Here is a 13,473-nt window from a genome sequence, read left to right on the forward strand (position 1 = left end):
ACTCTACCACTGAACCACATCTCTATCCCTTGTGTTTATTTTGACATGATTCGATGTGGTATATAAGTCTGTGTGCATGTTTGTATGTGCATGCATGCACATATAGAAGTCTATGTGTCAACATTAGATGTCTTCCTCTTTTGCCCACCACCTTATTTTTGAGACAGGGTCTCTCCCTGCATCTAGAATTTATGGATTAGCTAGACTGGCTGGCATTTAAGCCCCTAGGGTCCTCCTGTCTGTACCTCCTAGCACTAGAATTAAAGGCAAGTATAACCACATATGGCTTCTCACATGGGATCTACATTCAACTCTTCATGCTAGCTCATGTTTTTATATAGATATCTTCTTTGGGTTTTATGGTTTTTTACTTGGTTAGTTAATTGATTGGAGTTTGTTCTGTTTTGTGGTGCTAGGAATTGAACCCAAGATATCAAATATGCTAGGGAAATACTTTACCCTTTAACCACATCGAGAACCAATTATTAATATTATTGCACTGGCTCTGTTCTGTGCTGTGTGTAGAAGAGTCTGCCCTACTTAGATATTTATCCATTTCATTCACTTCTGTTTTAATGCATAATTTTATGGTTTAAAAACCAGGCAAGATACACTACATTTAATGCATTTAGTTATCTGAACCTCTTTTGGTGTGGAGTAAGCTAAACATCTAACTCAACTTTTTTCTCACGTGGCTTAGTCTTTATTTACTGCTCTTTCCCTTTTCTAGTTTGAAATGAATCCCATTTTTTCTTTATAATTAAGCTTATTTTCTTCACCAAAGTAATTCATTTTCAGTATACCATAAGAGAATTACTAGCAGGCTGATAATGAAAGTTCTCTTGTGTAGGATCCTTTCAAGTATAGCTACCCACCACTGGTAGATGATGACTTCCAGACACCACTGTGTGAAAATGGGCCCATTGCCAGTGAGGATGAAACCTCAAGTAAAGAAGATATAGAAGGTGATGGTAAGGAAACCTTGGAAACGATTTCTAATGAGGAGCAGCCAGCTCAGTCTGAAAAGGTAATCATAGGAATAAAGTAAAATGAAATCAAAAGCTGTCATCTAAAGCTTGGGACATAGCTCAGTGGCACAGTGCTTACCCAGCATATATTATGCCCTGGGTTCAGTCCTCAGCACCGGGGGGGACGTGCCATGAGTCCTTGAGATAATCTAGTTAGCTTATTTCCACGTTTTTCTTGAAAAAAGATGAAGAGGGGATGAAGGGAACTAAACTACAGCATTATATATATGTATATTATATATACAGCATATGTTATATATAGAGCATTATACATATGTATATATATACATAGATACTTATATATGTGTATATGTATATATTTGTGAATATATATGTGTGTGTATATATATATATATATATATATATATATATATATATATATATATATATATGGAGAGAGAGAGAGAGTGCTGACTCCCTGCTTTGTAAAAAACATACTGAAGTACATCTGGAAGGAATTTTTGTCAAAAATTTATTTAAGATTAAAAATAAAAGTGATTAATTTCAAACTTCACCAGGATCCAGTTCCTCTAAATTTCTCTGTGAGAGGCTTATAAATTGTCGATCATCACAAAACTTAGCATTATACTTTAGAGCAAAAATTTTCAAGTCTGCCCTGTTTGTAAGAGAATCACATATAAGTATTTCTTTGTGGTCATGTCAGTATATGTTGAACATGTCATTCAGACATGCTAGACATGTTAAAAACTGGTTTGTATTGAATCCAGGTGGTTCTTTGTTCTGCCAGTGGCCTGTCCAACTAGAACTGAAACATCCTCATCTTTTCTACCTTGTTTCTGTTTCTGTTTTTTGTTGTGTAGAGTAACCCAACTGAGTCTGCTTCCAAAAGAGATGAAAATGAAAAAGTTGATTCAAAGACGAAACCTTTTAAAAAGCCATTGAGTGTTTTTAAAGGACCCTTATTACACATCAGGTAACAGAGACTGTATTGGCTGACTTCTTGTAACATATCTTGATCATATAAGCTGGGGCTGGGGTGCTAGAAGATTAAGAAGATTAAGAAAATTTCTACCCTGTCGTTAAGAGTAGAGTACAATTTGTGCAGAGTACAATGTGCCTTGGTTTCCAGATTTAGTGACTATCTCTAATTATCATTTTTATTATTCCAGAGAATGTGGCATAGCCTTCATCATACTTCACATAGTAATATTGAATTTACATTCGTTAATAAATCTTAATGATGCTTGGAAAAATAAAATTAGAGGGATGAGTATGTTGATTTGACCTTCTGAAAGACCAGCTTGCTCTAGAAGAATGGGGTTTTAACTAAACCCTAATGGGAGACACGTTTATCTATGTTCTAATTTAGTTATCCAAAAGAGTCGGATTGGGAGCTGGGGGTATAGCTCATAGTTAGAATGCTTTCCTATATTATGTGACGCCCGAATTTGATCCCTAACACTGAAAAAGTAAAGAAGTGCAGAGCTATTTCTTGTATTATGTTCAGTATTGCTATAGCAACACTAGACACTGGTGACCTAATGTGGCCTTTTGTCCCTTTCCTTAAAACTTTCCTATGTAACCGGAGTATATCACCCATCAACAATACAGCCAAGACTTCTACACAATTTAATCTGAAAGTCTCTGGTTGACAAAACTAGTTTGTCTCCATATGGCTTGATTCCTCTTGGAGTGGGATACATTGCCATTGCCTGTATATATATCTGAGTAAGGAGAGAGGCATAACATAAAGTCTTTCTCCCATGTTTTTTCTTTGCCACTTTCCACCTTTGGAGTTCGTATGTTAGCATGTTTCCTTCTGCTTCTTTGGAAGTCAGTATTCCATGTTCTCAGAAGGCCCATCCAAAGCATACATCCCCAGCTGCAACTCTTGAGGGTTAAGAGTGACAGAAGCTGGAAAGGCAGGTTAGAAAAGGACAACTTCCAGGATTGCACTGTGAGCATGACTCCACTACCCATACCCCAATCAGAGTCACAGAGCTACTCCTTCACATGCATGAGATCCCCACCAATGTCATCTCCCCATGCTGCCTGTGATTTTTCTACTGTGTGCTGGGAGGTGCTCTGACATCTATAACTTTGCTGTATTTTCATGTCTCCTGTTCTTTGAGCTCCAAAAAGAACTTAGCAGTCATGTACTTTTTAACCTTCTTTCCCAAAGGTGGACAAAGTCATCCTTAAACATGTTCTCTAGATTAATGAATATCCTTGATGTGCATGACATTTCATAACAGATAGAAACGTACCTGCAGTGGGAGTACCAATCAAGCTTTCAATCCCAGCAGTCTTAAAAGGCAAGAGGCTCACTTGAAGGCTAGCCTAGGCTAGCTAAAGAGTCTCAAAACCTTCCTATTGACACACACACACACACACACACACACACACACACACACACACCCCTACAAACTTGGCGTTTTGTGAAAAAAAAATCACTGAAGCTATTGACTTTTCAACTTAAAGCAAAAACTCTAGCCCAGATGTCCTTCCAGATTTATTGAGACACCTGATCAGTTTGGCTGATGCTATTAAACTACACAATTTTTCCAGAGAGTTGTCTTTTCATTTTAGGTTGTAGATATTTCCTGTAGCCAGTAATAACGAACTTGGAAGCTTGAGTCATAATAATGTTCCTAGTTTACCTGCCCTCTGGAACTACTCCAAATTTCTCTCCATGTCTGTTTCTTCTCTATTCTCAGAGAAGCCATTCTGTAGTAAGAAATTATTCTGTTATTTAAATATATCCCTAAAAATCTTTTGATGAGCTTATGTTCTTCTCTGTTGGTATAAAAAGATGCCCAAGGCTAATCTGTTTGTAATTAGGAAGCACTGAAGCAGCAATGCCTTCTGGGTTTTGATCATCATCCATAACCTCCCAAGGAGTTTAAACAGATCCACCTTAGATTCTGTTGATTATAATTAGTTCAGCATCTTCATAATTCTTTCTTCCATTCCTCTCCTACTTTCCTTCTGACCTTAGGGAAAACCTTTGGGCTCCCCAGCATGCATAGCATCAGGAAGTTTAACACACAAAAGGGTACTGGGTAACTCTTTTGTTCACCATCTTTTATAAGGACGTCTCTTCATACCAAATGAGCAAACATTTTTTTTCGACTAATGAGTACAATTCTGTGTAGTCTGAGTACTACAAATGCCTTCTTTATTTTCCACCTAGCCCAGCAGAGGAATTATATTTTGGAAGCATTGAATCTGGGGAGAAGAAAACTCTGATAGTGTTGACAAATGTCACCAAAAATATCGTGGCCTTTAAGGTAAAGAGGAAAACCTTAAAGTCATAATGAATGATGAGGGTGTGTTAATGGCAAGTGATTTGGGGCATTCCTACGGGAGAGAGTTGTAGCCAAACAATGAACAGCTATATGTAAAGTATTTAGCTTGTGCCGTGTTTTTTTTTTTTCCTGGTACTCCCTTCTAGTAGAAGGGCTGATAGCTCCTACACTTTACACTTTGTATTTGGTGACACATTAGTGTCCAATAGAAAGTACACTCCAAGTCATACAACATGTGAGGGAAAAGGCACTGTGGATTTGGTTGTTTTATCCTTCAGTGTTGTGGTAAATTAGATGTTTTATCTAATGAAGATTGTCCTCTGGCCTGCACACACAAGTGCCCAGATGTGCACCCAACAAGAGGAGAGCTAGGGCCAGGTATGATATAGTGCATTCATTTAATCCCAGCTCATGAGAGGCAAAGGCAGGTGTGTTGGGATGAGTTTGAGACGAGCCTCGTCTACATAGCCAGCTTCTGACCAGCAGTGGCTACAAAGACCCTGTTTCAAGGCCGGAGTGGGGAGGGGGTGTGTGTGACAGTAAGGCTTAAGAACAAGTTTTTAAATAACTCAAAATAATTTTATTGCTTATAGCAAATAACAGTCTACACAGAAGCTCTCTCTTTTGTTTATTGGCTGTTCTTTTTGTTAAGCCATTCTTTAGCCTCGCCTCCAAAACAGCATGTGATTGTGTGGTAACTGTTTCTAAATAGGTAAGAACCACAGCTCCAGAGAAATACAGAGTCAAGCCGAGCAACAGCAGCTGTGATCCCGGAGCTTCGGTTGATATCATTGTTTCCCCACACGGTGGTGAGCTTTGCTCCTTATATTTTGGGGGTTTTTCTGGTGTTTTGTTTTGTTTTGTTTCTCTCTCTCATATTAAGAAGTAGTTGACTGGACTGGATTTTTTGAGTGCTTTTAGTTGCTTACAGTCTGGTGGTTGGATGTGGGAATGTTTGTTTTCTGGGTGGTGGTTTATCTTGTTTTCTTGGTTGGGGGGAAGTGTTGTTGCGTTATTGGTGTTTTGTTTGATTTTTTGAGAAAGAACTTAAGGTTTGACTAGTAGAAGTGGGAGAGGATTTGGAAGGCCTTATGGGAGGAGGATGATCAAAATATATTTTAACATAAATGCTTTAAATAATAAAAAATAATTTTAAATAATAATAATGCCTTCTGCCACATAACCAGCCCCTTGTGACACTTCATGGTCATATGTTAATGTTAAATTACTCTTTTGAAATGCAGGCTTAACAGTTTCTGCCCAAGACCGGTTTCTCATAATGGCTGCAGAAATGGAGCAGTCATCTGGCACTGGGCCAGCAGAACTAACTCAGTTCTGGAAAGAAGTTCCAAGAAGCAAAGTGATGGAACACAGGTAGGTGTGTCTACTCATAGCCTCTCAACTGTAATGGAAGATGCAGAATCAGAACTTTTTCACAAGGGGAGGGACGACACTGTTCATTCCTTGCGACTGCTATATTCTTGGGGGTCCCTGGATTAAAGAAGGGGAGATACTCAAGGACTGACCAGTGAGTGAGCAGGTGCACATCTCAGACATTCAAGTTTCTCTTGTCAGAATGCTCACTTGGTTCACAGACTGGCAGTATTTTCCATGGCAGGGAAAAGAAAAAGCAAAAGGGCCATTTTGGGATCAATTGGAACGTTCCGATGCTGAAGTGGCCTTGAAGCATCTAAACCTCCCACCATGGTGCATTTGATGGACACCAGCTAACCAAAATTATGATCCCCCTAAACTCATAGCACTAAAGTAAGGAACCCCGGTTTATAGAGTAGTTAAGGATGATTTCTCTGCTGGCCATTGACTAGGACCTGAAGGAAATGAAAGAGGAAGTCACATTGTGACTGATTGTAACTGCACAATGAACTTTCTGGCAGTGGGCAAAGTGAGTTGCAAGAGGAAAGAAATGTACTTGGCTTACAGGAAAAACAGCGAGGAGCTCCACATTCCTTAACTAGGTCGGGTGGCCAAGAGACAGCTAGGACAGCACTAGGTCATTCGTTACTTTTGAGGAATTTTGGAGTGCCCAACCTAGAGGAGCATTCTATGGTCAAAGGGCAGCTCTTGTCAGGTCGTTAAAGCTCAGGGAAGAATGTGTGTCACAGAGTAGAAGTGAACAATGGTGCCAAGCACTGCCATTCAGAAAAAGAATGACAGAGTATTGGTGCTGCCCACTTGATGGTCCCATCACTGATGGTATTGATGATCTTAAAGAGCACTCTCAGGAGGCAGGAATCACAGAAGCCAGAGCCCATGCTGAAAAGACAGATGGAGACCTCTGGGCTAAACTAGAGGTGCTGCAGATTGAAGAGCAACTGTGAGGTTGATGAAGGAGTCTTGCTTCTTTTTTGTTGTAGGGTCTTAGTTTGTTGTTGTTGTTTTTGTTGTTGTTATTTTCTAGTTTGCTTGGGGTAGTGGTTTTATTTCTGTTTTGTATTGGGGATCTTGTTGGCCTGGGGGATGGTGTTTGTTTTGTGGGACATGGTCTCATTATGTAGCCAAGGTTAGCCTGAAATGTGTGACAATTCTGGTGGCTCAGTCTTCTAAGTATTGGCATTACAAGTGCTTTCCACTATGTCCAGCCTGTCTTGAGGTTTGAAAGTGACTGTTTAAATGAACAGGTTGGGGAGATGGCTCAGTATTAGAGTGCTTGTCTTATATATGCAAGGTCTTGGGTTCCATCCCCTGCACTGGCAAACAAAAGAAAAAGGTGGCTGTGGCAACAGAGACCTAACACAGCGCTAGGAAGTTGCATCAGGACAATCAGGCTTTGAGGATTACATGGATAGAGAAACCAGGTTTCAACGAAGGAAAAAGTTAACAATAATGTATTTCTGGTATCACTGGAAAAGATTATGCAGGTCACACTCTGGGGAGAGGTACTCCTGCTTTTCATTAACTAATAACATACATAAAATTTCAAATTATAGGAACGAAAATGGTCATGCTTTGTTTGTTTTGGTTTAGTTTAGTTTAGTTTAGTTTGCTGTGTTCATGAAACAGAGCTTTGCTATGTACTCCAGTGGTGACCTAAGACTCAAGATCTTTTTGGTTTGGTGAAAGGCATAAGAAATTGTTGAAATATTAAGAATGAGTTACATAAAAAGAATCTGATATTAACCCAGAGTGCTTATGAAACACTCAAAAATAAGGGGTCTTGTTAAACATAAGTTGCGTTATTTTCTTTGCTATGGGTTTTACCAGTTCGTAATGGCTGCCTTCTCTAAAACTATCCAAAGAAAATCACTATTCCCACCTAGAAGGTGGGAGGGATCCTGGTGTTTTGGTACTAAAAGCTCAAGTAAAGCACCATCCCTCCATTCCAGAAATTGAAAGGTAATCTGGGTAAATTCTACTGAACAATTTGTAAAAGGCTTTCTATTGAGTCCCCTGGGGCAGTAGGCAGTCCGCACAGCCTCCTGCCTCTAGTTCTTTGTGTTCTTTATACACATAAGGTAGCTAAAAGGGGACTGAGGCTAAGTTCAGTGGTTTAGAAACAGGCACAAAGGCCCAGCTTTGATTTTCAGTGGAGAAAAAAAGACCCTGGAAGAAAATAGATAACTATAGACGGAGCTACTTTCTGAGTTGAGACTAGGGAGAGGAATCAAACCTTTCCTCTCTTCATACACAGCCACTTGCATTTAACTCTGCATTTCCTAGTTTGCTTTCTGGAAATCAAAAAAGAAACATAGGTACTAAAGCTTTGAAGAAGTCATGTTTCCTTTGAATTTCCTAGGTTAAGATGCCATACAGTTGAGAGCAGCAAACCAAACAGTCTGATGCTGAAGGACAGCGTTTCTGCCCTGTCAGATAAAACCAGTGAAGATCTGTACCTACAAGTAAGTACACTGTCTCCCTCACTGAACAATCGCTAGTGCTGATCAGCGCCACAAGGCCATTTGTGCTCAACTAGCCAAATGGAAACTTTTAACAGACACTACCAACATTTGGTTTTTCTTCTCTGTCCATCTCTTTCTTCCTCTTTTGGTTTTGGTTTTGTTTCCTTTACAGGGTTTAGAATTTGTTTGTTGGGGTTTCTGGTTTTGTTTTGTATTGGTTTTGGGGGTGTTGATTTTTGTTTTGGGGGTGTTGATTTTTGTTCATTTTTGTTTGTTTTGGGGTTTTTTGGGAGGAGGGCTGTTTTTGAGACTAAGACTCACCTTGAATCTATGATGGCCTAGAACTCCTTGTAATCCTCCTGCATCAGCCTTCCAAGTGCTAGAGTTACAGGTATGAGCCACCGTACCTGACTTGGAAGTGCCTTCTTCTTCGTGAAGAGGCAATCAGAAATGGTAAGTGGCAGGATCCTTTCAGAAGGTTTCCAAGTGTTTAAAGACTGGCAACTTTACTACGGAATCAGGGCCAAATAGTAAAGCACATGGTGCTTTGGTGAGTACAAAAGACACGAAAAAAACACCATCTAATGCTTTCAATTTGAAAGAAGTAAAGGGCCTTCATGCATAGAACTGAGTGGCGGGATGCTTACTTACCAGGACAGTGCCTGATGTGATGCCCAAAAGAAAAGAGAAACTGAAGAGATAAAAGTCTCAAAGGTGTCTGGACCTCCAGGAAGTGAATACTCTCTGTTCCCATCTCAACTAGAAAATTGGACCTTTTAGAATAGAGCATCAGAGACATACGTCTCCACCAAACACATCATCGGATGCCTCCCCTGTATTTCTAGTTCCCAACCTTTCAGAGTAGATGGGCCCCATCCCTTCAGTGTTTAGAGTTCTGATATTCCAGTTTGGCACTCTCATGATTGTTTTATTGATATCAATCTCTCATCCTTTTTTTTTCCCCATTCAGCTCAATCGCTTACTAGAAAGCAATAGGAAACTCGAAGACCAACTGCAGCGCTCTATCTGGTTCCAGCAGCTACTGCTTACCTTAACAATGGTCTTGCTTGCTTTTGTTGTTTCTTTCTTTTATTCATTATACATTTAAAGAAGTGCACCTGGTCAAAACCCTAAAATTCCTTCAGACATTTCTGGAGAAGGTATACAGACCCCACCCAAACTTTCCACCTAACTACCAGAACTCCTACTATACATCTGGGCTTCCTACAAAGATAATGCAGTACATAGAAGGGTGCCTATCTTGAAAACAAGTTCTTTGGCTAGTTTGTTCAAGGTATTGATTAGGGACTATAGCTAGTTAGGAAACTAAGTAAAGGTATATGCATCGTATAAATTGATAGCTTGAACGTAATTTATTTTTCTTTTTCATTTGAATGCTTTCAAAGCCAAGTTCTATCATGTAAATACACGAGCTGAGCTGAAAAGTCTAAGTAATATGCTTCTTCGTTGTAGCCAAAAGAAAATGTAGTCTGCTTTTTTTTAAATTACAGAATTACTAGCTGAGCTGGCTTATTAGTTTTTCTATACTATGTATGTAAAATATGTATATTGAAAAGGAAGCATACTTAAACAGAGTAATTTATGTAATCATGACTTTGTAACTTTGAGAACTCCTTCCAGATGATAGTCAAAATTCTTTTGGAATGTAAAGCTATTTAATGCCAAACCTCCTTAGCCTTTGTTTCTCGGTGTCACTGAGCGGCCTGCCTCTTAGTAATCCGGGCTCTTTAATGAATACTCTGTTTTGATACAATATGAAAAGGTACTTGTGGTTGGATCTTCTTTGATTTCTCTTATCAGTGCCCAGAAGGAACATCTCCGAAAGAGCCCCCCCCTAGTCAGTTCTATGCAGTTTCATGCTGGTCCGGCTGTTTGGACACTGAGCCCTTTGCCTGGTTTATTATAAGGGCCTACTTGTCCATTCTTCCATCTTTGTCTTCATTCCAGGGCAAAGGAGTCTCCTCTGTGGACCACAGATTATACCGCTTTCACCCTCATTTTAAAATGAAAGGCATTATGTAATATTTTTTGACTGTCTGGCTGTTTTAGATGTCCATTACTATAAGTAGCCTTGGGTTCCAAATGGTCCTTGTTAAAATGGTTGGTGAGAAGGAAACGTTGGAAAGTATTCGTGTGTGCAGATATAAAGCAAAGCAGAGAGGCTGAGAGAATGGGAACTATGACTCCCGATGGCTTCTCTGGCCCACTCAATACTCTGCCTTTGGTGTACTTAGACCCACTCAGATGGCTCTTCAATTCCTACACAAACGCACCTTGCAGAAGCAGAGGCTAATGAAAGAGCTTTGTTATCATTAACATGATCAGTTTCTGTCACTTCGGTTCAAATCTCTATCTGCCTTTTTCAGAAGAAAAGTACTCTGCCTAGCAAATGAATATTTAGCCATGTTTGGAGATTTAATTTCCTCAGGAGTAGAGTCAGGAGCTCTCAGCTTGAGGAAGTTGATTCCCAAACCAAGTTTGGAGGAGTGATGTAAGCGAGCTCCTTAAAATGTTGGCTGAGGAAATAAAACCTTAAACGGACACTAGAGTGATACTTTGTCTTAATTTGGGTTTTTCTGTTTCAGTTTGCCACCTCCAGATGTGAAACAGACTGCAGTCCACCCTAAGTGCTGTGCACAGTGTCTGTGTCCCTGTGTGTTCACAGTGACTTCCCAAGTGGTAGATTTGGGGCCTTAATATAATCTCATCCCAAAGTATCTGTCCATGTTTTTGATTCCTCATCAGATGAACAAGCAGTTAATTAGCCAAGATGAGGAGTACAATTGTCCTAACAGTGTCCCTTTAACGTTTCATAAGAAAATCATGTTGACACACTAAATACCCTTCTTTGCTTGTTGTCTGGTCAGTTGAACTGAGTAACATCTTGTTAGCATTTCTGTGTGGTGAATGTGACTAAAAAGGACTTTGGGAAATTAACATAATGTCAACAGTAACTGAACTCTTCTGCTAATCTTGATTAATCTATATTGTTACATTTGATTTTTGTCCTGTCTTTATTTGGTTTAGTCTAATCACATGTGCATGATTATTTTTGGTATTCTGATCAATAATTTTATCTTTAATCATGTCATTGCCTTTTCATGATCAAATTACCAGGGATTTTCATTTCGATTTTTGGTTTCACTCGGGAATGGAAATTAATACATTTTCCATGAAAACATTAATAAAAGATCATTAGCTTGATCTGCAACTAGCCGAAAATGCAAATGCTGGTAAACCTAGTCTCAAATTTCATAAAATCATAACTTTTATATCTTGCCACTAATTTTGACTGGATTTAATAGCACTTTATTGTACAATTATAAAAAATATATTCCTAGAATTGTTGCCAGTGTAATTTCTCTAATGTTCTGGTGCTTTTCATATATTTTCAGTATTTTTATTACTATATTGGTATTTTCTTTGTATAAATTGATCAAAAGAACATGTTTTCTATTTTAATATGTTTTAGAAAATAATTACATTTATGAAATAAATATCATCAGGAAAAAAATCTTGTCTCTAATTGATAAAGCATTTTTTAAAATCAATGTTCAGACCAACTCTGCCCTTTTAAAGATCATTGTAATTCTGTTTGGATCTGCTTTGCATTTTTATAAGGACAGCACTTCAGGCTTCCAAAGATGAATCCCTGTGTCAGGAGACCCTGTCCTCAAGTGTGTCCTATTTCTCCTCGTCTAGCTTAGGCTGCACACTAGTGCACTTCTTAGCATTAAACTCACTGCCTTGGCTTGAGGCTCTTCAGCCCTTCCTAGAACCACAGAAGTCTGGGTTACCCCATGTACCCCTTCTTCTGTGTCTTTGTATCCACACACCTTTGTACCTGATGGACCTGCACATCTGGGGACTTTGAAGATAGCAGAGCGGCATTGACTATTTCCACAATGAAGTGTAGCCTTAGGCAGTTGGGTATTGGAGGAGCACAAGGGCAGACCAAGCTGGTGACAGAAGAGGCCTTTGAAGCTGATAACATTTGTCCCTTTACTATAGGAGACATACCTGTCCAACAAAGCATCAACCCCCTCAGAAAAATAAAAGAAAATGAGTAATTGGTTCCCCTACATTGAAAAACAAGAAATATAAGATCAAGTAGGAAATGAATCCAATTCATGTGATAAAAGAAAAAGACACAATGGCAGAACATTAACAGGCAGAATAAAGTGCCAACCTGAAACTGAGTGATCTTTCCTAAAGGAAGGTTTTTTATAGGCATCCAGTTACTTGCGGGGAATCTCTGCCTAGGGAAGGGTTGACTACAGAAAGCTGGCCTTTCTCCCTGCAACTTTCACTACCTACATCCTGACATCACTGGTCCCATGGATTACCCAGACACAGAGGATTTTCCTGTATCGAGAGCCCAAGGAAACATGCTGGAATTCTTTCTGTTTGTTCCAAGTAACACAAGGGGTACACAGACTGCCTGTGTCCTAGTCACCTCCCTGTTCTTTGTATCTGGGGAAAAGTAAGGTAACCCACATATATCTCCTCCCAGTTGGGTGATACCTTACACTTGATAGGGGCAAGAGTGAGAAGTAACACATTTAACCTGTCTACCGAGGCTGGCCTCCCTCTACCTTAGCAGAACTGTTCACAGTTTAATTTCCTGAATATTGCACCGCACTGAAAACCAAATGGCAATTCTCTAAACTTCTCTGCTTGGTATTCCTTTCTGTGCTGTGGTACTCCAATAATCAATAAATCATATCTTTGCCATTTGGATACTGATGGTTTCCTTCCTTTGAATAAACAGTATTGGCTTTTAATGACCAAAATCTTAAACCTTCCTGATACCACTCATAGGTCATAATCTTCTGTGCATGTTAAGACACATAAAGTCAACTAAGACTGGAAACTTAGCTGAGTCTGAAAAAAAATGCTTGCCTTTTAAACATGAGGGCCTCAGTTTGATCCATCCCCAAAGCACACATTAAGAAAGAGGCACACAAAAAAGGCTGGGCATGTGGCTGCACGCTTGTAATTCAGGCACTTGGGAAGCAGACAGGAGAATCCCAGAGCTCAAAAAGTAAAAATGGTGACTAGTGTCGGAAGAAAAGCTTGGGAGATTGTCCTCTGGATACCATACACACACAAACACCCCCAAATTTTCAAGAAAATTGGTTTAATTGAGCAGACAAAGTATATGCACATTACAGGGCAAGGATTTGGTCCTTGGAACTCAACAGTTTTCATCCTAACAGCCTGACTCTGTATCATAAAATTGTGGGGTTTATGGGTAAGGGAAATGCAAATCCTACAAGTCATTCTTTCTCCCAAGAT

General features: G+C 39.4%; 1 protein-coding gene across 3 annotated transcripts in view; it reads left to right on the forward strand.

Moving 5' to 3' along the window:
• Positions 1-13,473, forward strand: part of Mospd2 (motile sperm domain containing 2) — a 53,488-nt gene that overhangs the window by 30,281 nt on the left and 9,734 nt on the right. Inside the window, exons 9-15 of one of the 3 annotated variants that reach the window (XM_006256866.5) lie at positions 851-1,027; positions 1,850-1,962; positions 4,183-4,279; positions 5,010-5,106; positions 5,542-5,671; positions 8,052-8,154; positions 10,761-11,515. In XM_006256866.5, coding sequence (XP_006256928.1) covers positions 851-1,027; positions 1,850-1,962; positions 4,183-4,279; positions 5,010-5,106; positions 5,542-5,671; positions 8,052-8,154; positions 10,761-10,802 — 759 coding nt within the window. In that variant the 3' untranslated portion in view covers positions 10,803-11,515. Of the gene's footprint in view, positions 1-850; positions 1,028-1,849; positions 1,963-4,182; positions 4,280-5,009; positions 5,107-5,541; positions 5,672-8,051; positions 8,155-9,124; positions 11,690-13,473 lie in introns of those variants that run through there. The other 2 variants (NM_001398727.1, XM_039099873.2) reach the window with 2 other exon arrangements.

The sequence above is a fragment of the Rattus norvegicus genome, chromosome X, assembly GCF_036323735.1.
Source record: "Rattus norvegicus strain BN/NHsdMcwi chromosome X, GRCr8, whole genome shotgun sequence".
Classification (NCBI taxonomy): Eukaryota; Metazoa; Chordata; class Mammalia; order Rodentia; family Muridae; genus Rattus; species Rattus norvegicus.